The following is a 27,599-nucleotide window of genomic DNA, read 5'->3' on the forward strand; positions in this document are numbered from 1 at the left end:
GAATTTAATCATCTTAAATTTCCTAACCATACTATTTGTTCAATGTAAAATTAAGTGCAAGTTACTGTTGCCAGGAGAGCTTATTACTTAGTTCCCATGTATTCGCTCTCATTTCCTGCTCTGTTTATAAAATTAAAAGAAAATTACTGAGGACAGCAACATCAAATCATGTTCCTTTACCCAAGGCATTGGACTTTAGGTATAGTGCTGTGTGGGTTTTTAAAGCCCCTACCTCGGTTTAGGCAAATAGAACCTTGGTTTACCATGCTATTCCCATCCTGCCTTTAAAATATCTGAAAAGGCAGCACAGAGTAATTGTTTCAGACATCTGCTTAGCATACTTTGAAGTGCATATAAGTTCCTTTGCAGTTTCATTTGAACCCCAGCTGTCTTCACCAAAGTCTATAATCAATCTGAATTAAGTTGCCCTACTTCCCCTAATAAGTCTCTTATTAAGTTCTGCATCAGCCTCTTAGGGAGACTTAAAAGCTAATTCATGTAGAATTGCCATTTTCTACTAATTCATTTGTCAGCTCTCCAAATTCCAAGGAAAACAATTGTGAAGACTATTAATTTGGCTCTTCATAAACAACTTACGTAAGTGTAGTATACATTGGAACCAGGCAAATGATTTAAAACAGTGGGTGGGAGGAAATAAGTTGATGACATTCAATGTGGCTTTCTTTTTGACTGTTTCGAGATGCCCTCCGCATTCAAAGCACAAAGTCATTTATTTAATAAGAGAAACATCCTTCTGCTTTTTACTTTCATAAATAAGGTAATTACTGAGTGAACTTTGCTTAAAGATAGGAAAAGGCTTTCAAACAGTTGGAAAAGGAACATGTTCTTTTTATTATGGAACTTATTTTAATTTGGGCTTCTTTGTATTCCTTTGATGGACTGTGATAAAAGCAGCAGCTAGAATTGGTTGCCATTGTGACTGCGTTAAATCAGAGTTGTACAGCTCTTCTGGTCATGGAATATTTAGGAGAACATGGCTAATCAAAATGTTCAGCTAATGAGTTCATCTGACATTATTCTACTAAAGAAGTATTTAGTTAGATAATAAAAATTTCTCCAAAGAGTATCATCCTTCCTACTATTTGAAAACAGCCATATCAAAAAACTGATCCTTTAATATGCCAGTCCTGTTTACTAAGGGTTTATTCCCGAAGCTTTGTTTGTGGCTGGGAGTAATTATAAACACTCTTCCTCAAGTCTTGGGAAATAAAAGATTGTTCAAAACAAAAACTTAAGTAACATAGTATCAGCATTAGCGCATCTAAAGACTCAATGATTCATTCACTTATAGTATGGTTAAACCTATACCCAGAGAAATCTGATCCCATTACAGAGTGTGAATGTTTAATTTATTTTGTGAATAAAATGTCCTGGGAGTTATATTAATGGCATCTTAGTTTTCCTGAGAATATAATTATTTAGCACCAAGCTGAGGGAACAAGAATTTTTATTAGTTTGTGTGTATGTGTGCATGTAACACATCAACTTGAAACAGTTTTAGATTGAGTTAGTTATATAACTAAAATTCCATGTTTTCTTCAAAGGTGGACGTACACAGTCAATATGGATTTTTAGTCTCCTTTGACATCTACCAAAGTAGTAACAAGTTTAAAATTCGAAATCTTGCTACTCTCCTATCAGAAGCACAAGGAATGACTTAAGAACAAATAACCCATGGAGTCAGCACCTACTGTATTCCCATCATGCCTTGCAATTACAATTTTTAAAATTAAACAGCTGACGTGATGCCGATATTATGCCCCCTTACCTTAACCAAGTTCAGTGATGGCATCAAGCTGGTTCTTGGTTAATCAGTTTTCTGGGAATTGTGGGAACACCTGTGCCTATGATACTAATGGAACACTTAATGGGGACTAAGAAAAGTAAACTTTTTCATAATAAGATATATTCACACTAAAATTATATTTTTAGTTATAGTTAACAATTGCTATAGATTTTTCTATCAACTGAACTTGCCAAAAGCAGTGCTTCTCAAGCTTTTCTGCTTCAGTTCTCTGAATGGCTGAGGATATAAAACCAGATATCTTCCCCTTCCACCTGCTTACTTCCTTTTTCCATGAGCATAAAATTTCTTTGATGTTTCTTATTTTTAAAATCTCATTTCAATTCTGTGGTCTTCTCCAAAATGGATTTGTTGTGTTTTAATGTAAAGATGTTTTTTCTCCAACATACTATGTAAAATGAATCCTCCAGTATATTCACCTGTGGGTTGTTGTTTCATCGCTAAGCTGTGTCCAAGTCTTTGGGATCCTATGGACTATAGCCCTCCAGGCTCCTCTGTCCATGGGATTCTCCAGGCAAGACTACTGGAGTGGAAAGTCATTTCTTTTTCCAGAGGATCTTCCCAACCCAGGGATCAAACTCAGGTCTCCTGCATTAGCAGACAGATTCTTTACCACTCTACCACCAGGGAAGCTCCTCACCTATGGGTATGAAAGCATAATTTGAGAAGAATGATAGAAAAATTGCCCAGTTTGTGACAGCTTCCTCTTTTTCCAACAGCTTCTTTCATTTATGTACACATACACAAAAGGTAGATCCTTCCCATTTCAGATATATGGTTTGCATTTTCGTCTGATCTTTGTGATTCAAAATGTCCATGACTTCTAGCTCTTTGTGATTTTGATCATACATTCTTTGAGTCTTTTGTACAGCAGTCACTTAACTAATAATTTAACTGGTTGTTATAGGTCAGGTTCCCTGGAAGCAAACCCTAAGAACAGGGGTCTGGGTGTACAGGATTTGTAGATGGTCAGCTTTCAGGAGAAGCCTGTGTGGGAGTTAGGAAAGCATCACTAGGGAGACAAAAAAGCCTATCAAGCATATCATCTCAGGCCAAATCTAGCTTTATGTCTTGATTCAAATGGAGAAAGCTCTGGAGTATGAACCACCCAGCAGAGTTGTCCTTTTGTACCCCAGCCAGCCATTGGCTGTGGCCAGCACTATGCTCAGTTCAGTTCAGTTCAGTCGCTCAGTCGTGTCCGACTCTTTGTGACCCCATGAATCGCAGCATGCCAGTGAGCATTTATTAGCTAGCTCTGAGGTGGAGTGAACACTGATTTTTAGTGTTTTCCAGTTGTCAGGGTATAAATACTCCTGCCATGACTGATTCAAGCTACCAGCGTGATCTCACCGAACATGGACTTGGGAAGAAATGCACCCGATTGACTCCTGGGCTCTGCTCCAGCCCACCACTGGCTGTGGCCCACCCCTGGCTGTGGCCCACCCCTAGAGACTTGAGTCACCTCCCAGGCTGGGAATGTGTGTTGTCTCCTGAGATAGGGGCTCCAATCAGCAGAGATGACCTTTCTGAAGAAGAGAGGTGGCCATGAAGCATTAGTAGCCAACAGTCACAACTGGAGGGTGGATGTCCAGGCCAGGAAAAGTGTCCCTTATAGACAGTAAGCGAACGTAGTAATCCATTCAGCCTCTGTCTTTCAACATGGCCTTTTCAGTGCTACTTTCTCTTACACATGCAGTAATTCTTTAGAGGTGATGAAAATTGTGTTTATGAAAAATCCACCCTCCCCCCTGTGCAACCTACCACCTAGGGATTGGGTTGGCCAAAACGTTTGTCCTTCCCACACGTGCCCCCCTCCCCCCTTCCATTTAGATGTTACGAAAAAACCTAAACTTTTTGGTTAACCTAATATTTACTGAGGTTGGTAACAATAGAGAAGAGTTCACAGAAATGTCTGAGAAAGTGATGATTATCAGTAAAGAAAATGGCTTTGTAAGCAACCTTGGCTTTATAGGTACATAATCTCTAAGTGTCTGTGTTGATCAGATATTTGTGACCATTGAGGATCCTAGGTATTTAGACACCGTCATTGAGAATGTCAATAATTTTCTGTGGCCATGACTCTCACCTTAGCATGCATCGGAATCACCTAGAGAGTTGATGGAAACCCAGATTGGTGAAGGCTTTCCCCAGAGTTTCTGGTGGAGGAGGTCTGGAGCTGAGTTAAAGATCTGCATCACCAGTTCCCAGGTGATTGCGGTGCTGCTGTTCCAGGGATACTGAGAGAGCCATCATTCCACAGGAGAACCATGGTCTACACGTATAAATACATATATTGTTTATTGTTAGTAATTCTCCAATTATAAGTAATAAACATATCATCTGTTATTTCTTTTGAATCTCAGAACATCCAGAACATTTAAAAATGAATACAGGCACATGGCCTCCTGTGAGAGTGATTGATGGTTAGGGAGGGAGCAGAATTTCCCTTTAAAACCTTGAAGTGAATAATGGCCTACTCTTTCCAAATCTGTCTCCTACAAAACATTCACTGTTATTTATTCCAATGTTCTTGTTGGTATTTTAATGGCACTCATACAAGTTTTGAGTTGCTTCAGATGACTTAGAATTCAGCTTGCCTTCGCACTCAATACTTTAAGATATTTAGTCACAGAATATTCACTTTGTTTAAATGTTATCATGTTACCAATGATAACAATTAAATTTTAAAATACTCCTTATAATTTTCTGCCAAACATACTGATGATAAGCAAGTACTTTATAGAATTGCTGAAACTGAGGCCATTAGGAATAGCTGAGGCCATTCAACGTTTTAAAATTAAAACCTGCTTGCTCAATGTGAATAGCTGATCACTTATTCAGGGATTACTGCATTTTCTAATTTAGCTCATCAACCCACTGAGGCTCTGTGTTCATGATGGGAGGGTGTATGTTTGTGTGTAGAAATGGAAATGGATATGGGGTGAAACTGGAAGAAATTAGGATATAGTCTTAACTGCAGTAATTAGGGAAGAGGGTTTTTTTTTCCCCCCCCAAAAGTGATGCATAATCACTCTATTAAATGCCTATGAAAGAGTTTATGGTTTTGGTATAGGGTGAGTGGTATATGTGATGAAAATTATGGGCAAAATATAATAGAAACAAATGTGTGAAAGTATGCTTTAACATTAAGTTAGCAATATTTAAAATAGGCCCTCCCCTTTATTCTGAAATCTTGGGGGGTTAGGGGATGAAAATAAAGGAAATTTTGCATTGAAAGTAATTTGATTAATGCTTAATATAAAATTGAAATAGCTGTGTATAAACCCACTCAAATCAAGTATACATTAAATAATTGAGTTAACCAAATTAGGCAGAATAAGGGCACATTGATTTTCAATGTTTTTGAAAATTGGTCCACATATCACTGTTATGTTTTTGTTTGTAAACTTCAATATTTATTAAATTTCCACAGTGTGTTCAGCCCTAAAATGTCAAACTCTCTTAACCAGAATGAGGCTAGAGAATTCTAGCACTAAGATAGATTTCTTCTCCTTTTAAAGAATTGATTTTTATGGTGAAGTTTTTCTTTCCTTCATAAAGTTAAGAGCCTGCTGATCCTATTTCAAAATACAGTTATTTTTAGAACACTTGTTCCCTGGGATTCCACATTATTATAGACTCAGTGGGCTCATTTGGAGCTTTTCCCTATCAAATATTCAAATTGTATCATCATGATCTTAACATGGCATTAAGCTATTTAGCAAAGAAAATGAAGTCAATTTATCAGCAATATATGCTCAAGTGTAGTAAGTAAATAGAAACTAAAGTAAATGACAGGTAAGCCACATATGGGCTTCCCTGGTGGCTCAGACAGTAAAAGATCCACCTGTGATACAGGAGATCTGGGTTCAATTCCTGGGTTGGGAAGATCCCCTTGAGAAGGGAATGACTACCCCCTCTAGTATTTTTGCTTGGAGAATTCCATGGACAGAGGAGCCTGGTGGACTGATGTCCATGTGGTTGCAAAGAGTAGCATACAACTGAGCAACTAACACTTTCACTGTCACTTTCAAGCCGGTATATTGATGTGTTTTTTGAAGCAAACTATCAGTGAGTTTCATCTTGTTTACTTATTTTCCTACTCAGAAAGCCTACTAACCCAATTTGGAGTCTTTACAAGGCTGTGAACCTAAATCTTATTCAGTTCAGTTCAGTTCAGTCACTCAGTCATGTCCGACTCTTTGTGACCGCATGAACTGCAGCACGCCAGGCCTCCCTGTCCATCACCAACTCCCGGAGTTCACTCAGACTCGCGTCCATCGAGTCCGTGATGCCATCCAGCCATCTCATCCTCTTTCATCCCCTTAAATCTTATTAGGTCTCATTAAATAACACCCACAGAATTGCTCCATGGTTTCAGGCCTTCATCTACCCAAGGACCAAGTGTAGGCCACATGAAACAACGTTTCACCTCCTTCCCCCCAGTGCTTGTTAGCCATTGCCCTCCAATATTTCAAGCAAGGAAAGGCTAAAGTCACAAAAGAATGGTTCATTGTTTTCAACTTACACAAACCCCATACTGCAAGAGTTATCCAATACAATGGTGACTTTTGTACATCCAATAAAGCATAAAATTAGAAGAAATATAAGGTAAACAAATGAGCAGAAGTTTGACTTACACAGTGAATAAAATATTACCTTTGGAGCCACACTGACATTTTGTTATAAAGGTTAAAGGAAGACATTTCTAAGGTTGTCTCAGTGTAAAAATTGCCTGAAGGTTGGGGTAGAGTGTCCCGTGCAAGATGGGTCTTAAAGAAATCTGACACACTTTGACTTTCCAAAAAATCTTGAATTTTTAGTGAAAAAGATTTTTTCATTAAGATCTTAAACCCTCTTTTCAGCTGAAATAGTATTCTTTAGATAATCAATACAGCATCATGCCCACAGATTTTCCAGGATACTAAATCACTTTTTTTTTTTCTTTTGACCACACTGTACAACATTTTGGGGTCTTAGTTCCCTGGCCAGGGATTGAACCTGTAACCCCCTGTGGTGGACACACGCAGTCCGTACCACTGGACTACCAGGGAAGTCCCCACACTCCCTTTTTGCAAAATGAAAAAGAAATCTATTACTATTAGAATATGGTGTCTTCGTTGAATGCTAATCAAATATTTTAAGGGGTAGATTTGGCCCATGGCTTAATTTTTTTTTAAAAAATAACATTTGAGTCCATTGATTAGACAGCTTGACGCTTAGACACACTTGTGTCTGTAGTAGTTTATTCATCATTCACATGTACTTAAATGGACATTATCATGATAGTGGTTGTCATAACAGAACATAACAGGATATGAATTTAGTTCCTACCCAAAGATGTGATCAGAAAAATCAGAGCAATATCTTGAAAGTAAACTCCTCAAAGTATGATGAAATTAAAAATGAAGAACAAAGTAAACTCTTGACTCCACTTCATTAGCCAGATCTTTCACGCACACACATATATATTGAGGTAAAAATAGTAACCACTAATATATCTGGAGGGAAAATATTGCTTAGAAGTAAATACATAAGACTTTCTTTTCAGCCTAGGAATATGATGAAATAAAGATGAACCATTATCAAAAATTTACCAATCTAATTTTTAAACATGCTGTCACATAGCTTTTAATGAAGAAAATTCATATTATGTTCATTTCTTTCGACCTGAAGTAGTGCAATCTTTTATTCTTGTGTTATTCCATTCATAAGAAAGCCATTTTGGAAAGACTTAAAACATTAAATTCAGGAGCTACAATAATCTGAAAGTAAAAAAAAAATTATAGAAGGGCATTTTACAATCATTTTCTGCCCTCTTCCATTTGTTTTTTATCTCAGCCCTTAGAAATTTTATATTCATCTCTGATTCAGTTCTGTTTTAGAACTTCTAAGCCAACAACAATATATTGAATGAAAAATCAGATCTGCAAAATCCATTTTATTTCAGTAGTGAGTATCTTCAATTTTATTTAAAATAAATGTGTCCAGTATAAAGTAAACTGGGTGTAGTATATTGCATCGGTGATTCACAACCATAGATTCCTCTATTAATTATTATTCACACATGCAGAGGTACCCTAATTTGTTTTAATGGGAAAAAAAGAATCTCTTGGAAACTACTATATACAATACCATATGTTGTCCTCCATCTTCTTGGTCAAAAATGCTGCATTTTGTAGCTATGGATATGTTTTGGCTTGGGATTTGTTTCTTTATAAGCCTTTATAATAACAGTCATCATTTAAATGAAATTGCATTCATTAGAGTTAAGCTGTGGAATCATAGGAACTTGGTCTATTTTGTGCACTGCTTGATGCCTAGTGCCTGGAACATTCCCTGGCATTTAATGGCTGCTTAATAATATTTTTTGAATGAGTGAATAAACATCCACAAAAGCACAGGGCAAAATACTTTTTTCCTTTAACAATTGTTTTACAGATAACCTGCTCCCATTTGCCACCATCCAATCCTGCTTCTAGCAACTGTTACTTCATGCCCGAATCTTCCAGACATTCCATGTTAATTCTTTCTCCTTTCTGAAATGGCCACCAGCTTGCACTCACTCCTAAACTTGAGATTGTCCAATTGAACCTGCCTTCTTAGTACTTTTCAAGCCCTGTGACACAGCTTCTCATAACATGATTACATGGTTTTTAATAACCCACTAAATTGTCTCTCTGTGCTGACGATTATGAGTTCATTTAGAGTTCCATCTTCCCAGGGCATCGTAGATATATGTGTGTGTGTGTGTGTGTGTGCTCAGTTGTGTCCAACTCTTTGCAATCCCACGGACTGTAGCCTGCCAGATTCCTCTTTCCATGGAATTTTCCAGACAAGAATACTGGAATGGGTTGCCATTTCCTACTCCAGGGGATCTTCCCAACCCAGGGATTAAACCTGAATGTCCTGCATCTCCTGCAATGGCAGGTGGATTTTGTACCACGGTGCCACCTGGGAAGCCACAGATATATGCATAGTAGATATAAAAGAAGTGTTTTCAAGTGAGTAGTAATTAAAATCTAACAAAAAGGATTCTTGAGACTATGCCATTCCCCTTGGCTAAAACCTTCATTACTGCACTGCAAAAGTCAACTCATTCAAACCCATCACAGTCTTTCTTTATTTGGCCGTGCTGGGTCTTAGTTGGAGCAGTCAGTATCTTTAATTTTCTTTGTGGCATGTGGAATCTTGCGTTGTGGAATGTGAACTCTTAGTTGCAGCCTGTGGGATCTAGTTCCCTGACCAGGGATCAAACCCAAGCCCCCTGCACTGGGAGCACAGAGTCATAGCCACTGGACCACCAGGAAAGTCCCCCCACCACAATCTTGCTCAAAGAAAACCCCATGATTTTTCTTCCACAACTGCCCTGTAGTTTCATGCTTCAACTTATTACAGACTATTTGCACCTCTCCAAACACATTAAGGTTTCCTACCTCTTGCTGTTTATCCCAGCTCTGAACAAATAGCTTTCCTCCTCCCACCATTCTGCTTCTTCCTTTATGTTTCGTATACCTATATCCCAATGTCTAGTTCAGGGAGCCCTTATAAAGCTACATGGTAGAGGGGTGAGGAAAGACAGGTTTTCCCCGGGGTAATATTAGAAGTTGGCCTGAAAGACTCAACTCCCCAAGATATGATCTTAGTCTGTGGCTTTCTCATGGTTGAATGTATGACCCTATGCTTTATAGAGTCCCCCTGATTTAGACCAAATAGGGCTCATGTGACTTGGCATACCCCGTGTTATGAGCCACAGTGCTGAATTGGTTGCAGATGGAGTAAAAGAAGGAGAAATAGAGCCAACCTTCTCATTCATCTTTATAAAAGCTTTGGTGTGTCCATGTTACACTCCCCTTTCTATACAAGAGGAAATGCATGAGACATATTTGTCAGTGAACTTTTTCTTTCCTTGAAAAACCCCAAAAATGAGAGAGGGAAGAGAGAGAGAGTTGGAGAAAGAAACAGATCATCCATAATCTCCCCTTCAGCATCTGTAATCTCAATCCCTACAAGTGCCTCTTTGGGTCAAGTAGAAGGTACTTCTTGCATCATAGAGGTCTCCAGCCCTGGGCCAGAGTTCACCACTTTGGTGATGGGGTCCAGGTTGGATTTCAGCCCCCTGGTCTCCTTGGCTTGGCCACTGTATAACTCCAAATGGAGACCCTGGTTTGTAGCTCATCTTTTCCTGTATCAGTAGTTTTAAAGCTTTAATTCAATCTTGCCAACATACCCTGCAGAAGCCTACATCACCACCAAAAGGACATATTTTCCTTAAATATTAATTGATTTCTCCCCTTTCCCCCACTTGCTTCATTTTTATGAGAACTCCCCTTGATTGGTGCCAAAAACTTGAGCGTTACATTCTTGCTCAGAGCATTAGAGAGCCTTCAGAAATTAGCATATGCTCTACCATAAAATGAAGTAATCGAGCCAGAGAATCTAGATATGGAATCTGAAGGATATAAGCAGGTTTCTCTTCTTTCACTTAGGAGCTTGGCCTCAGCTTTCTATAGGAAACGGTGTTGATAAAGCAGTTTGAGAATAGCTGTTGATCTGAAGCCTTCGTGTCTAATTCTCTTGAGTGTTCATTATTTAATAAAAGTGTATTGAGGGATTGCCATGTACTAGGGACAGGCATGCCCTGGTGAAAAATAAACATAGAATTGCCTTAATGAAAGTTAGGGTCTTATGAAGGGAGAGACCATGAATTAATAAATAGGCAAATAAATACCTACTTACCAATTGCCATCAATGCCTAGAAGGAAGTAGAGTTCTGAGACTGAGAAAAATCGGGATGGGGGGACCTGTCTTTAGATAGGGTGACCAGGGGTGGGCTGTCTTTCAAGGTCACAGGAACTGAAATCTGAAATAGCTGAATAGAAGTCAGCTAGGCAGAGGGCAATGGCACCCCACTCCAGTACTCTTGCCTGGAAAATCCCAGGAATGGAGCCTGGTAGACTGCAGTTCATGGGGCCCCTAAGAGTAGGACTTTCACTTTTCACTTTCATTCATTGGAGAAGAAAATGGCAACCCACTCCAGAGTTCTTGCCTGGAGAATCCCAGGGACAGGGGAGCCTGGTGGGCTGCCATCTGTGGGGTCACACAGAGTCGGACACGACTGAAGCGACTTAGCAGCAGCAGGCAGAAGGCAGAGCTTCCCGGGTGGTTCAGTGGTAATGAATCTGCCTGCAGTGCAGGAGACCCGGGTTCAGTCCTTGGGTTGGGAAGATCCCCTGAAGGAGGGCCTGGTAACCCAGTCTAGCATTCTTACCTGGAGAATCCCATGGACAGAGATGCCTGGTGGGCTACAGTCCATGAGGTCACAAAGAGTCAGATGCGACTGAAGAAACTGAGCACACACAGGCATGCAGGCCGAGAGCGAATGGAAAACTCCAGGCTGAGGGAAGAGAATTCATGAAGGGTGTAAGTCAAGAATAAGCTTGGTGAGTTCTATGGATGCCGTAGCATCTTTTAAGTTATTGTGAAAAGTGTCAAATTCTCAGATTCACCGTGAACATAATGAATTAACAATGCCAGAGTGGGAGCCTGCAATCCCTGTGTTAACAAGCCTGCCATGTGATTATGATGCTTGCTGTTGTTTGAGAAGCTCTACCTTAGACAGATGTTTTAAGCTGTGAAGGGGAAGGGGAGAACAAGACAGCACCTCTATGCCAGGACAATGCAAGTGGTAAATGTGGGCACAGATCAGGAGCAGTTTCAGCTGGCAGAAATGTTGGCAAATTAAACAAACCTGTTCAATGTAAAACTTAATCTAAAATAACGCCTGCATTTGAATATCAATGTCCTCATGGATGATGTTTTTGATGGCTTATGGATTATTACTTATTTTTAAATAAGTAAATAGATTTCATTCACTGCCATTTTGCTTGATGTTTTGTCATATATAACTAAAATTGTCAGACAGAAAATGTTGGCATTCCTTCTGTTTCCTTAGCAGCCGAAGAATGTGGCCTGCTTCAATGATTTATTTATACTCATTAGAGACCTTTTTATTTTAATTGTGCATATTTTGCATTTAGCCTCTGTAAAGCACTCATGAACTACCTTTTTTGTTTGTTTTAATTGTGTCATTAGAAAGCTATGGAAAGCTTGAAATGTTTTTGTTTGGTTTTGATTTGTTTGCTTCATTTTTCTATTAGAAAGAAAGAATTAGCATCCAGAGTTAGGATTATAGGAACTAGTTTCTGAGGAAATTAACTCAAATGTATACCACTTGTTCTTATAGGCAGAAGTCTTCCCTTTGTGATCAATTCCATTCTGTTCCTCATTTCCAGTTAATATTTGTGAGGGCAAAATGAACATGCATAAAGAAGAAAGAAGACAGACACTGTTAGTGTGGTTAAGCTATAATTCAACCTTTGAGAGTATTGGAGTTATGTTTCATAGTGAAGCCATGTCCTGAAAGATGAAGAATTATGATGGCTGCAAATGAAGAAATGTTTTTTTAAAAAAGAATTTCATGTTTGGGTGCACACTCTTTTCCAGTAATACAAAGAGAAACTAGAGATCATTTTTCAGAAAAACATGATGATTCTTTATGGGCAAAAAATGGAGCAGTTATTTGCCATGAGTTTGGAAGGGTGGTGACTCTGGGGGGAAACCATAGTTAAAATATAACTGATAATTGCTCGGGAAATAAAAGCACCAGATTTTTAATCCCTACAAACTTCATATTGTTTCCCTAAAATTGTTTTTTTTTTTTTTTAATTTAACTACCTCAAGTCATCCTGATTATGCTACATCTAGGTCATTAGTTCTGAGTCTGTTTCATTCTTTATGTCCTTATTCACTTTGCTCATCCAAAGTGATCATGTCCAAATATGAACATGTACAAGAATTGCCCTGAAAATGGAAAGCAAGGAAGACAATGAAAAAAAAAAAAAAAACCAGCATAATGCTTTGCCCTTGGGCTGCCACAATAAAAATTGATGCTGAAATGCAATGCAGTTGAATCTCTATTAAAAAGAATACATATTTCAGTGGCATACTTTACTGTCAAGAATGTCTCTACCAGAGGTAAAAGTGATCCTAATGGCAGAGGGAAGTCTCCTTCAGTCTGCAGACTAGCCCCTGTGTCTCAGCTCGACACAGTCCCTTCATATGTGGCAAAACTTAAAGAAAGGGTGGTATGTCTCGGTTTTGTTGGAGATCAATGGGATAGCTAGTGGTGTTAGTAATGAGAATTCACATCAGCAGTCTCTTGCCAAAGCAAAAAAGTATATCATGCCCAAAGTCCAAGGGTAAAAGGAGGTTGGGCAACTGGATGAAGTAAGTCTATGTAGCTGTTGTTGGGTCGCTCAGTCGTGTCTGTCTCTTTGTGACCCCCATGGACTGCAGCATCCCAGGCTTCCCTGTCTTTCACCAGCTCCCAGAGTTCGCTCAAACTCCTGTCCATTGAGTCGGTGATGCCGTCCAACCATCTCATCTTCTGTCGCCCCCTTCTCCTCCTGCCTTCAATCTTTACCAGTATTGAGGTCTTTTCCAATGAGTTGGCTCTTCACATCAGGTCGCCAAAGTCTATGTGAAAGTGAAAGTCGCTCAGTCGTGTCCAACTCTTTGCGACCACATGGACTATACAGTCCATGGAATTCTCCAGGCCGGAATACTGGAGTTAGTAGCCTTTCCCTTCTCCAGGGGATCTTCCCAACCCAGGGATCGAACCCAGGTCTCTTGCATTGCAGGTAGATTCTTTAGTAGCTGAGCCACAAGGGAAGCCCAAGAATATTGGAGTGGGTAGCCTATCCTTTCTTCAGCAGATCTTCCCAACCCAGGAATCGAACCGGGGTCTGCTGCATTGCAGGAGGATTGTTTACCAACTGAGCTATTAGGGAAGCCCTATCTAGTGGGTTTTTTTGTTTTTTTTTTTTTTGAAGAAATAGAATGGTGGCTTTTATTCTCAGGTAGTGGAGAGGGGAACACAGTATGCTCCTGCCTCAAGAACTGTATCCCTAAGGCAGGTGTTCACAGTCAGGAGCAGTCAGGAGTCGGTGATGAGGAAACAGAGGTGATAGGATCTTGATTTCTTCCTCTTACATCATTTCGAAGACAGTCATAAACTGGCATCAGTAACCCAGTAACTGCATCTGGCAGTCTGGTGGCTCTGAGGCCTTCCTTCTGACATGTAACTACAAGGTGAAGGCTGTTGTAAAGGTAAACATCATATAGAGGATATATTTAGCATAGAGTCAAGTGAAGTGTAGCTCCTGAAGAGTTAGGGGGCAGAAAAGCAAACTTAGTTACAGACATTCAGAATCAGGAGCAGTTAAAGTAAAATAAACTAGGAATGTTCAGGCCTGCTCACTGTTCATCTTTGCTCTCGGAGAAGTGAAACAGAAAAACTCATTCCTCTTTTTTTTCCTTTTCACTCCAGCAATTCCCCTGTCAGTTTATTATTCCCTCCTAACAATGGAGGCAGAGAAGGCAATGGCAACCCACTCCAGTACTCCTGCCTGGAAAATCCCATGGGCGGAGGAGCCTGGTAGGCCGCAGTCCATGGGGTTGCTAAGAGTAGGACATGACCGAGTGACTTCACTTTCACTTTTCACTTTCATGCATTGGAGGAGAAAATGGCAACCCACTCCAGTGTTCTTGCCTGGAGAAACCCAGGGACGGGGGAGCCTGGTGGGCTGCTGTCTATGGGGTCAGAGTTGGACACGACTGAAGCAACTTAGCAGTAGCAGCGGCAGCAACAATGAAGGAAGGGAAATATGTCATTCTTGTCTGGCTGAGGACAAAGTTCAGTTTTGCTCCGTTTGAAAATCACCAGCTGTTCAGCCCAGGGACCATCTGTCTCTTACTTCAAATTTTCCTCGAGACATGAACCCCAAGAAATCTTTACTGGGGTGATAAGGGACAGATGGTCAGTCTTCTGTAACTTCTTTAATGCTGACACAGGACTCATAGACCCTACCTAGTTGGGGTCATGGAGCTCTCACCCTGTTCTATTAAGGGGCCCCAGGGTGACTTTTGTGGTTATTCCCACTGGATCTCTTTGGAGGAGTGGCTGTAATCTCTTTGGGGGCATGGGTTTTCTTTGCACATCATCTTTATCCTGATGTGAATCTCTGTCATCTGATAAAGGTCTTGTCCAGGTTGGAGATAGTCCTTTGAATTATGTCTTTTTCAGTATGTATAATCCTCTGGTTGCAGGTCACAAGGCATCTTAGGTAACTGGGGCCTGTAATCCTGCATTCTCAGTTTCCTCTAGGTTCACCTTGGGGAGTGGTTGGAGTGGCTGTAGTCGAATGAAGGCCAGGTGGCAGGCATTCCCCTTTCTCAGGGCCTGCTGACTCACACTGAAGGGCTGCAATCGCTTATTCCATGTCTGAGGTCTTTCCTTCTTGGTCATGAATGACCATTATCCCCCTGGAATTTAGCCTCCAGGTCCTGCTTTGGAGTCATTTATAAATGATTCACCGCCACCGCCACCTTCTCCCACCTACCACAACTACTGCTCTCTACCCCACCCAGCTTCGTGTCAGAGGCGCCATCAGGCACCGCCAACTTTGCACACTGGGCCGGATTTGCCGCCGCCCGCAGAGCCCCTCTAGTGTATTTTTAATTGAAGACAACCTCTGCAGAGAAGGTGAGAATTTGCTACTTAGTGGTACTTGTTAGGATGGGTCCAACCACATTCCCCCCAGGTATTTTAAGAGGCTCCAGGCCTTTCTACTTCTGGGCAAAGCAGGATATGGTCCTTGGCTCTCTAGGTTCCAGTGGTGGCTATTCACTCCCATCAGGATGGTAAACCCATCCGGAAATGTAGAAGCTGCAAAACACAACTGGGCTGTACCTACCCCTAACTCTGGGTAACTGGGCTCCATGAGGCCTTCCCTAAGCCACATGTTGGAGCCTCAGCATCAGGACCAAAGACCTGGATCTGGAGGCCGTGATTTCCATTTCCCTCCCCCCGCCAGCTACTAAACCAGCATGAAGAGTCCTGGGACTTGTGCTAACAGTCTTTTCAGGCTATTTCTTAGGGCTTTTGGTTCACAAACAGTTTGTTCAGTAAGGTTTCATTGTAGAGAGAAAGACAGCTAGCCCCTACTTTGCTTCTTAAATAGTATTTTTGATGAAAATTTCTCTACCCAGTGTATGTAGCCCTAGAATGATATTTCATTGTCAGATCATTCTATTCTTGAATTCCTGGTGGGATAGGACCTCTATGAAGCAGTAGGTTAAGATTTCAGGAATAGTGTTTAAAATCATTAAGAAGGGAAGTGTTTCATTCTCAGGAGTATCATTAATATATAAAGAGAACAGCATGTGTGTGTGTGTATATATGTAACTGTGATATTTATATCATGTTACAATTTATAAACTCTTAAATGGAATTATAATTAATTATATAAAAATAAATTATATAAGAAATTATATAATTTCTGTAATATAATTAAATAGAATTAGAAATTCTAATTCTAGCATTTCAGTTTCCTCTCCTTCTTGCCTGCTTATGCATTTCATCTAACCGTCACCTTTCTTGGATGATCTTGACGTCCGCCATTAAGCCCTCTACTTTCTCTCCATCTACAAGCCTCATCTTGCTTCACTTCCCTCCAAATCCCCTTTAGTTGCATTTTGCAGTCACATTCCTGCTAAAATTTAAACTCTCATATCCCTAAGCATTTGTGCTGCAACCACCTGACAAAACCCCAAACCTGGATCAATTGTTTCTTCCACATTTGCCTGGAATGCTGTTGGAGAAAGAGAAAACTGGGCAGATGGGTTGCGCTAAAAAGTTGTCTTCTGCCTCAAGCGAGCCCTCAACACTGTCTGGCAACCTCCCTACATTTCTTTGTTCACCTCCCTCTCATATTCTCTCGCACAACTAATTCCAATGTTTCCACTTACCCTTCACTCGTGTTTTCATTCAATGAATGTTCATTGCACACTGTATATACCAGGTCAGTTGCTTCCTACTTCACAGAAGAAATAGAGGTCCCCAAAGTCAAAGTACCTCAACTTACCTTTTCCATCACTCCAAATTGACCTTCTATGCCTTCCAGAATAGTCCATAACTATTAAGTCATTAAAAAAATTGCTCCCTCAAAAATGTTCTCTAGTTAGAAGACAATGCCTTTGTTTTGTTGCAAAGTGGTTGTCGACTGAACTGCTAAATCTATATTTGAGCAAATCTTTACGTAAAGATAAGCAAAGTTCTGACAAGCAATTAAATGTCATAAAAAAGAAAAATCTTGGCATATCAAACTTATATATCCTTCTAAATCAGTATGTTTATATCTATAATCAGACAGCATTTAATGAAGTGAAAATTATGCCTGCATGAAGCTAGACACAATAAAATTAGACTTGGTTTGCTCTTTCATGGCAAGCATATTCCAGATGTTTAAATGTTTCAAAGAAAACCCAGAATATAATGGCTTCCTTGAATGTTTTCTCAGTTACTGCTTCCAAACTAGAATAAGATCTAATGAAATTCTGGTGGTACTTAAATAGCACATCATATTGTTCAGGGTAGACTGTACTTTTTTGGGTGTTTTGTGTTTAGTGTTTAATAATGTAAACATTAATGTCTATGTATATTAATAATGTCAGCAATATTAAAAGTGCTAATATTTGAAATACAATCAAATTCTGTTATTTAAATGAATTGTACCTGTATTCACTCTTTTTTAAAAAAAAAACAATTTCTTTATTTGGCAGTGTCGAGTCTTAGTTGGGTCATGTGGGATCTTTTGTTGCAGCGCGTGAACTCTCAAGTTACGGCCCAGGGCATGCAGGCTCATTAGTTGTGGTGCACAGGCTTAGGGATAGAACCTGTGTCCCCCGCATTGCATGGTGGAGTCTTAACCACTGGGCCATCAGGGAAGTCCTCTGTGTTCACTCTATGCATAACATGTCCTGTGACTCAGTATTTCAGGGGCCATGCTTCTTGTTATGTACATGTCTGGGCATCGACAGCTAACATCAATGAGCCGTCCTCAGGTGGTATGGAGCTGCCACTAGAAGCCAGGTCACATGTTAAGGTGAAGACTGACTTCGACACTCTTCATGCCTTCTTTTTCTCGTCTTCTTTTCTACCATCATCTGTCTCCTTTCCTCCATTGTCATGTGCTCAGCACCCTCACCATGACTTCTAGCTGGCTAAAGTTCATCATTCTGATCAAGCCTACCATGATTATCTTCCCAAAGTGAACCTTTGCACCAAATTACCTCTTTAGCAACAAACATCCCCCTAATCAAAGCTTCCATTTATCTTAACAAAGACTTAGGCATTCATATTAAACAGAACATATGGCTTTTTCCCTTTAATAATAATAGTAGTAGCAGTAGCAGTGGTAGTAAAGTCATAGTAGTCAACATTTAAAATAGATGCTCTCTATTCCAATTCAGTTAGGACCTGGAGTTCAACAGTTAATTGAAAAAAAAGTCAGTAGAAATTTTATTTTGTGTGAAATAGTCACTAATATTTTAATGCTGCGTGAAGGATTTTTACTTCAAGTGTAGGTTCTCTGATTAGGGTTTGCCATGAATTACACTGATACTACAGAATTTTTGATTTCCAGTACAGGTTTCCTTAATGCAGACAGAATCCACTGGGAAACACGCAAAGAATTCTGAGTACTTAGAATCCTTCTATACTTTTCATATGGGTTTCCTAATCTCTTACAGTTGCCTAGTTGACACCCAATTCAGTAATACTTCTTTTTCTTTTTTAAAGCAACTTTACAGAATATTTAACCTTATTTTTTATAGGAATAATAACTTACTTTCTTTTTAGGATTCTAGTTCTTTGGTTTAGGAAATCTTTCATTAAATTATGTAACTGCAATACTAATTGGCAAAAGCAAGTTTGAGAATATACCCACATTGACAAGTCAACTAATGAGAGCTGAACACCATGCTTATGACACATACTTCTTAACATTTTACTTAGTGACTGTTAGAGGCCCCAGTCAGTATGTTTCTCAGACAATGAAGACTCTGGCTAATCTGATGAGTTTTAAACAGAGATCAGTTAAGGGAACTTCTGCTACAATTGGTAGATACAAGCAGAAAGAAAACCAAAACAGAAGCCATGATCCCATGACTCTGTGTGTGTGTGTGTGTGTGTGTGTGTGTGAGGGGACAGGGGTTTTGGGGAGAGAAGGAAAGTAGAGGGGAAAGGAGAGAGTATGTTGTGATTAATTATGAATATTGGAACTTATTTTTTAAAATCTCCATCGTCCTCCAGAATACTAATGCAGGATTAAAAACCTGTGTCCACAGCAGGGGAAAGAATGGGATGAATTGGGAAAGTAGCATTGACATATATACACTACCATGCGTAAAGTAGCTAGTGGGAAGCTGCTATACAGTGCAGGGAGCTCAGCTCAGCACTCCGTGATGACCTGGAGGAGTGGGATGTGGGGATGCGAGGGAGGCTCAGGAAGGAGGGGATATATGTATACTTATAGCTGATTCACGTTGTTCTACAGCAGAAACTAACACAACATTTTAAAGCAATTGTCTTTCAATTAAAAGAAAATCTGTGTTCAGGACTTTGAGGGAGAAAGTGAGAATCAAAATATGCTAATAAGAGACCCTTGGCCATGTACATCATGGAATCCAAGGGGAGCTGAAATCTAGATATGACTGAAGTGAGATGGATGCTGAACTAGTGAAGGTTAGTGATGAGTGTATGGGGTTAATCTGCACTGTTGTCAGATTCTGCCTGGCTCTCCTGCCATCTCTGCAATGATTCCTCTTTATGATTCCCACTCAAGTGATATTTACTTGTGGTTACTAGAAATGCATGTTATTATCCAGAAGACAATGGCTCCATTTTTATTAACATTGTCTTTGTCCAGGTTTCCCCACTGACATTTAAGAAATCTGATTTCTAACCCTTCTATTATGCCAAGCAAAGTGATTATGAATCATTTCTTTTTAGAGATATGTATTCACATTTATGGAGTTTAACTGCCTTTCTCCATGGGCATTTATTGTGATTCATTTATGTATATATTTATGAGAAAATAGAATAATATTTACTATCAATTCCTATAACAACTTTCTTCATTTCAGAATGATTCCTAGATATTCCACTGATGTGAAATTAAATAAAGATGAAAATATCAGATATAATTTTTACATCTACATGGTCAGTCAGACAGGTTTCTGTCCATTTTTCTCTGTATTTTTTTATATATTATTCACATACGATAAAATTCATAGTTTTAAACTGTGTGATTCAGTGGTGTATAGTATATTCACAAAGCCATGCCACCATCACTGTCTAACTCCAGAATGTTTTTGTCATTCCCAGAAGGAACCCCATGATTCTTTAATATATTTTTAATGACCATTCTTCAAAAACTATAAGTTCAACAGAGTGATGTGTCAAAATATCATATTATCTATGAACTATGAGAATCCCAGGGACAGAGGAGCCTAGTGGGCTGCTGTCTATGGGGTCGCACAGAGTCAGACATGACTGAAGCAACTTAGAAGCAGCAGCAGGCTCCATACAATGCCACATTTTAGTGATGAGATAGTCACTTGGATTTGGATAATCCCATTCTTATTTAGAATGTACACACGGGTTTCTTCCATTTGGGGTCAGAAGGAACTGGAAGGTTATAGATGAAGTCCGTGTAAACACTGCTTTTACCAACATTCAGTTCAGTGCAGTCACTCAGTCATGTCTGACTCTTTGCAACCCCATGAACCGCAGCACGCCAGGCCTCCCTGTCCATCACCAACTCAGAGTCTATCCAAACTCATGTCCATTGAGTCGGTGATGCCATCCAACCATGTCATCCTCTGTCATCCGCTTCTCCTCCTGCCCTCAATCAGGGTCTTTTCAAATGAGTCAACTCTTCACATGAGGTGGCCAAAGTATTGGAGTTTCAGCTTCAACATCAGTCCTTCCAATTAATGCCCAGGACTGATCTCCTTTAGGATAGACTAGTTAGATCTCCTTGCAGTCCAAGGGACTCTCAAGAGTCTTCTTCAACACCACAGTTGAAAAGCATCAATTTTTCGGTGCTGAGCTTTCTTTATAGTCCAACTCTCACATCCATACATGACCACTGGAAAAACCATAGCCTTGACTAGACAGACCTTTGTTGACAAAGAAATGTCTCTGCTTTTTAATATGCTGTCTAGGTTGGTCATAACTTTCCTTCCAAGGAGTAAGCATCTTTTAATTTCATGGCTGCAATCACCATCTGCAGAGATTTTGAAGGCCCCAAAGATAAACTCAGCCACTGTTTCCACTGTTTCCCCATCTATTTGCCATGAAGTGATAGGACTGGATGCCATGATCTTCATTTTCTGAATGTTGAGCTTTAAGCCAACTTTTTCACTCTCCTCAAGAGGCTCTCTAGTTCTTCTTCACTTTCTGCCATAAGCGTGGTATCATCTGCATATCTGAGGTTATTGAGATTTCTCCCGGCAATCTTGATTCCAGCTTGTGCTTCCTCCAGCCCAGCGTTTCTCATGATGTATTCTGCATATAAGTTAAATAAGCAGGGTGACAATATACAGCCTTGATGTACTCCTTTTCCTATTTGGAACCAGTCTGTTGTTCCATGTCCAGTTCTAACTGTTGCTTCCTGACCTGTATACAGGTTTCTCAAGAGGCAGGTCAGGTGGTCTGGTATTCCCATCTCTTTTAGAATTTTCCAAAGCTTATTGTGATCCACACAGTCAAAGGCTTTGGCATAGTCAATAAAGCAGAAATAGATGTTTCTCTGGAACTCTCTTGCTTTTTTGATGATCTAGCAGATGTTGGAAATTTGACCTCTGGTTCCTCTGCCTTTTCTAAAACCAGCTTGAACATCTGGAAGTTCACGGTTCATGTATTGCTGAAGCCTGGCTTGGAGAATTTTGAGCATTACTTTACTAGCATGTGAGATGAGTGTGATCGTGTGGTAGTTTGAGCATTGTTTGGCATTGCCTTTCTTTGGGATTGGAATGAAAACTGACCTTTTCCAGTCCTGTGGCCACTGCTGAGTTTTCCAAATTTGCTGGCATATGGAGTGCAGCACTTTCACAGCATCATCTTTTAGAATTTGAAATAGCTTAACTGGAATTCCATTACCTCCACTAGCTTTGTCTGTAGTGATGCTTCCTAAGGTCCACTTGACTTCACATTCCAGGATGTCTGGCTCTAGGTGAGTGATCACACCATTGTCATTATCTGGGTCGTGAAGATCTTTCTTGTACAGTTCTTCTGTGTATTCTTGCCATCTCTTCTTAATATCTTCTGCTTCTGTTAGGTCCATACCATTTCTGTCCTTTATTGAGCCCACCTTTGCATGAAATGTTCCCTTGGCATCTCTAATTTTCTTGAAGAGATCTAGTCTTTCCCATTCTATTGTTTTCCTCTATTTCTTTGCATTGATCACCGACGAAGGCTTTCTTATCTCTCCTTGCTCTTCTTTGGAACTCTGCATTCAAATGGGTATATCATTCCTTTGCTCTTTTGCTTTTCACTTCTCTTCTTTTCACAGCTATTTGTAAGGCCTCCCCAGAGAGCCATTTTTCTTTTTTCCATTTCTTTTTCTTGGGGATGGTCTTGATTCCCGTCTCCTGTACAATGTCATGAACCTCCGTCCATAGTTCATCAGGCACTCCTATCAGATCTAGTCCCTTAAATCTGTTTCTCACTTCCACTGTATAATCATAAGGGATTTGATTTAGGTCATACCTGAATGGTCTAGTGGTTTTCCCCACTTTTTTTCAATTTAAGTCTGAATCTGGCAATAAAGAATTCATGATCTGAGCCACAGTCAGCTCATGGTCTTGTGTTTGCTGACTGTATAGAGCTTCTCCATCTTTGGCTGCAAAGAATATAATCAATCTGATTTCAGTGTTGACCATCTGGTAATGTCCATGTGTAGAGTCTTCTCTTGTGTTGCTGGAAGAGGGTGTTTGCTATGACCAGTGCGTTCTCCTGGCAAAACTCTATTAGCCTTTGCCCTGCTTCATTCTGTACTCCATGGCCAAATTTGCCTGTTACTCCAGGTGTTTCTTGACTTCCTACTTTTGCATTCCAGTCCCCTATGATGAGAAGGACATCTTTTTTGGGTATTAGTTCTAAAAGGTCTTGTAGGTCTTCATAGAACCATTCAACTTCAGCTTCTTCAGCATTACTGGTTGGGACATAGACTTGGATTACTGTGATATTGAATGCTTTGCCTTGGAAATGAACAGAGATCATTCTGTCATTTTTGAGACTGCATCCAAGTACTGCATTTCAGACTGTTCTGTTGACTATGATGGCTACCCCATTTCTTCTGAGGGATTCCTGCCCGCAGTAGTAGATATAATGGTCATCTGAGTTAAATTCACCCATTCCAGTCCATCTTAGTTTGCTGATTCCTAGAATGTCGATGTTCACTCTTGCCATTTCCTGTTTGACTACTTCCAATTTGCCTTGATTCATGGACCTAACATTCCAGGTTCCAATGCAATATTGCTCTTTACAGCATCAGACCTTGCTTCTATCACCAGTCACATCCACACCTGGGTGTTGTTTTGCTTTGGTTCCATCCCTTCATTCTTTCTGGAGTTATTTCTCTACTGATCTCCAGTAGCATATTGAACCAGAAAATTAACACCTGCACAGATCAAGCAAATCATAGTAGCACGTATAGCCAAGTAAGTGATGCTGTCCTTGTGCACAGAGATTTCATTACACAAACTATTCTCCTAAGTGAGGGAATTTGTCCCTTAGAAATTGCTCGTTAGAACATTGGGACCTCATGCATCATATTAAAGATCTGTAAATGTCCTCTCAATGGAGAAGAGAATACGCATAATCATATCAACCGAGTATCTGCACAGGCTGCTTCTGCTCAACAGATTGTCATGATGCCATTGTCATGATGCATAGCATCATGGAATCCTGCTCCGGTGCTCCAGAGACAGCTGAGTAGCCTCGTGGGAGCCTTCTTCAGTCATTGCTGCAAGGACTAAGATACTAGGAGATCAGGAACTCAGGCTTAGGATTTGACAAAATACCCTCATCTCTAATTGAAACGATTTATTTATGCAGTTGGTACAAAGTATGCATGTAATATTTCATGGCTGAGTACATCTTTTACTGTTGGGAAAAAAAAAAAAAAAACAACACCCACTTTTGGTTGTGAGATGAGTAGAATTCAGAATCTAGCAGCGTTGTATTCTTCCCGTTACTTTGCCAATGCAGAATTTCTTCAGAAAGGGATCTAATATGGTTGTTAAGCATGTGCACTCTAGAGGCAGACAAATCTGACTATGTATCCCAGGTTCCTCAGTTTTGACCCATGGAGCCTCAGGCAAAGTTTAACCTCTGTGATTTTTTTTTCTTGTGTGTAAAATGATAATTCTCCAACTACCCAACCTCATAGGGTTATTGTGTAGGAATAAAATCAGGTGATGTTTGGACAGAGCTCCTCACAGAATTAGGCACATAACAAGTACTCAGTAGACATTAGTTGAGTTGTTTAGTCGCTAAGTCATTTCCAATTCTTTGCGACCCCGTGGACTGTAGCCCATCAGGCTCCTCTGTCAATGGGATTCTCTAGGCAAGAATACTGCAGTGAGTTGCCATTCCCTTCTCCAAACATTAGTTAGCCATCCATTAACAAATGTCCACTGTTATAATACCACTAGAAAAGGGCAAATGTTACTAACATCCCAAACAGAATATGACACCATGTAGTTTCCATGTGTCTGTTTTTGTTTTTGTTTTTGTTTTTTTTTGCTTTAAATAGTCTCATCTTCCATTTTGCCCTTGGTTATTTCATACAGGCACTTCGAGGAGAAATTGCACCTCTCAAAGAGAATGTAAGCCACGTCAATGACCTTGCTCGCCAACTCACCACGTTGGGCATTCAGCTGTCACCATATAATCTCAGCACTCTGGAAGACCTGAACACTAGATGGAAGCTTCTGCAGGTAGGCACATTATAAACATTGCAGTTTCTTCTCTCAATAAGACAAGATACAGATAAAGCTTGTTTGTAAGGAACAATGCAAGTAATTTTCTCATATGATACTCATGATAGTTTGTGAGTGTATTTTATATTATTTAATAATTTCTTATTTCATTTTTTCAAGCATATTGATATTAATTTTTAAATGGCTTAAAGTTAGACATTGCTATATCTTGCAATTAACATGGAAGATAATACTGAATCATGCTTTAAGAACTAAATTACTGGCATGCCATTACTTTGTACTATCATAACTTGGATTCTTAAAATGGCTTTCCTTTTGGAATCCTAATTTAAAACAAAAGTTAATGGTAGGACACATTCTAAATCATTTAAAGAAAGGATATCCTACCACAAACCGACTCATGGAAGTTTTTCATAGTAAATAAAGGGAATGTAAGTGTGCTCAAGGTCATGCTTACTGGCTATGGGACCTTTGGCAAATTAACTTTTCTGTGTCTCAGTGTTTTATCTGAAGAAAATGGGAATGTTAAATGTTCCTAAAATATTGGTCTTTTGTTAGGATGAGTAAGTCAAAATACATGAGATGTGCTTAGTACAGTATTAGCTACATAGTAAAAAAAACACTGTGAATTCTAGTTCTTGGTGTTACTGCAGTTATAATTGTTATTATTATAGCATACAGGTTTTGGAATCAGACTTACTTTAAGTCACTTGACCTCTTTGCTTGTCCATTTCCTCATCTCCAGCAACTTGCTGTAAAATTGAAGGGACTAATTGTTGTAGAGTTATTGGTACAGTACCTGGCTCATAGTAAGAACTGAGACAATGGAATGGTGAAAGAAGTGTATCCACACTTTCCCTTCATGAAGGCTACCACTAAACCCCCACCCCTTCAACTGGTTTGATTATAGAATTAAAGAATTGTTTCTTCTCTTTTTCTAGTTTCATAAGATGCACAAAGTATGCTCCTGGGGACAGAGAGGAAAGAGGAAACTGGGTTTAAAAATATTTGCTTTCAGTGTTTTAATAAGAAAAAAAAAAATGATAAACCAGATTACTTTTCCTATGTGCAGTCCATTTAACAGTGTAATTGAAAGTCCTGTTGAAGAATTGTTAGATCTTTAATAAAAACAGGGCCTCTCGAGATCTCATATAATTTAATTTTTGTTGTGATGATAGTCTTGAAATATGTGTATGATAGATTGTTATAACTGGCATTGATTAAAGCCAGACAATATAGTTAAGAGATTACATGCATTTCTATGTCTATTTGCTCCATAGTGGTTACATACTATTAAAATCTTATCAGTTTCATCCTTAGTATATGTTTTTCATTTTAAATAGAAATAACAAAAATAATAAATGTCCAAGGAAAACCAATGGTCGCATTTGTTCCTTTCAAGCACTCTTGAACCATTATCTTAACATTACTTTTAGAGAGCTAAATGCCACATTTGCTTTCAGAATGTGATATAAATTCGTGAAAATGGCATGTAATCTTACAAATGAGATAAAAATATTATGACTGATAGGAAAAGAAAGTTTAAAAAATCAGTGTGAGTGATCCATCATAGTTGTACTATTTATTTAAATATAAAATATGAGAAAATAGTAACAGTTTGATTTTATCCATTCTTTAAAATGAATAAGGGACTTGGTTATAAATCTAGGAATGTACATAAAGAAGATAGGGTGTTGTAGTAAAAAAAACTGTAGGAGTGAATGATAGAACACCTAACTGCAAACTGAAGCTCAGCTATTATTTGACCATACTATCTTGGGAAAGCCATTTGACCCCTCAAAGCTTCTATTTCCACATTTGTAAAAGTAGATAATGCATTTTGTCTTAGGTCACAGTATGTTCAGTCCTGATTCTGTATGTGCATATCTGGGGGAGATTCATATATGTTGGAATTTAGTTTAGAATCAGTGAATTTGCTTTCTCTTCATAATACAAATGTGACTGACTGGAATTATATTCCTCCATCAGTATAATTCTAGCTTTTAAAACCCTCATCCCCAAACACCCTTATAGAGAGCCTTCTCATAGTAAATGGTTCAGTTTTTGGTATATGCTCTTATTGTGGCACAGTCCACATGTTGCTATTTTTCAGTGTGACCTTAAGAGTAGACTTAGGTGTTTTTTTAGCAGAAAGGTGATAAATTCAAGGTTTTGAGTTGGCACATAGCTGAGTCAACTTGATTCCATTCTTTTCTCTGACCAGAAGCTAACCACTTTGCTATATTATAAGTGTACTTGTTCAGAAAATGAACAAAGCAAGAAATGAGGTTCACATCAAACAACTCTATCCCCATTACTGGAAGAGCAACTCATACAACCTATCGAGAACATTGTTCATTTAGAAGAATGTGTGGGAGACTAAAGGATTACCCAGCTTCTGTGGAGGGGAGTGTAAGCCCACCATTATTGTGACATCACATTAATTCATCAACTTGCAGTGCTTTGTCAGTCAACTAAAATCATAATAAAAGTGAGAGTTCATCTTTGCTTCTGGATTTGCTAAGACAAAGAAAAAGCAAGAACGGAGAATTGGGGTAGTGGGAGGGTAGATATAAGTCTAAGAAAAAGAGTTTTACATTTGAGCAAATAGTGTAAATGAAGAAGGAGAATGACATACTACCAGGCTATAGGTACTTGATATCAGAATATCCTGGGTTTGCCTTTGGGGCGGTTGGGAAGGCTGTACTGTGTCTTCTTGCTGTGTGCGGGCTTTTCTCTAGTTGCAGCAAATGGGGGCTACTCTCTAGTTGTGGTGTTCAGACTTCTTATTGCGGTGGCTTCTCTTGTGGAGCACAGTCTCTGGGATGCAAAAAAGTGAAAGTCAGTCAGTCGTGTCCAA

At 39.4% G+C, this 27,599-nt stretch overlaps 1 protein-coding gene across 1 annotated transcript in view; it reads left to right on the forward strand.

Moving 5' to 3' along the window:
* The window catches only part of DMD (dystrophin), a 2,235,978-nt gene that overhangs the window by 1,864,470 nt on the left and 343,909 nt on the right, over window positions 1–27,599 (forward strand). Inside the window, exon 60 of the mRNA XM_052663429.1 lies at window positions 24,590–24,736. Coding sequence (XP_052519389.1) covers window positions 24,590–24,736 — 147 coding nt within the window. The remainder of the gene's footprint in view (window positions 1–24,589; window positions 24,737–27,599) is intronic.

The sequence above is a fragment of the Budorcas taxicolor genome, chromosome X (genome assembly GCF_023091745.1).
Source record: "Budorcas taxicolor isolate Tak-1 chromosome X, Takin1.1, whole genome shotgun sequence".
In the NCBI taxonomy this organism is placed as follows: domain Eukaryota; kingdom Metazoa; phylum Chordata; class Mammalia; order Artiodactyla; family Bovidae; genus Budorcas; species Budorcas taxicolor.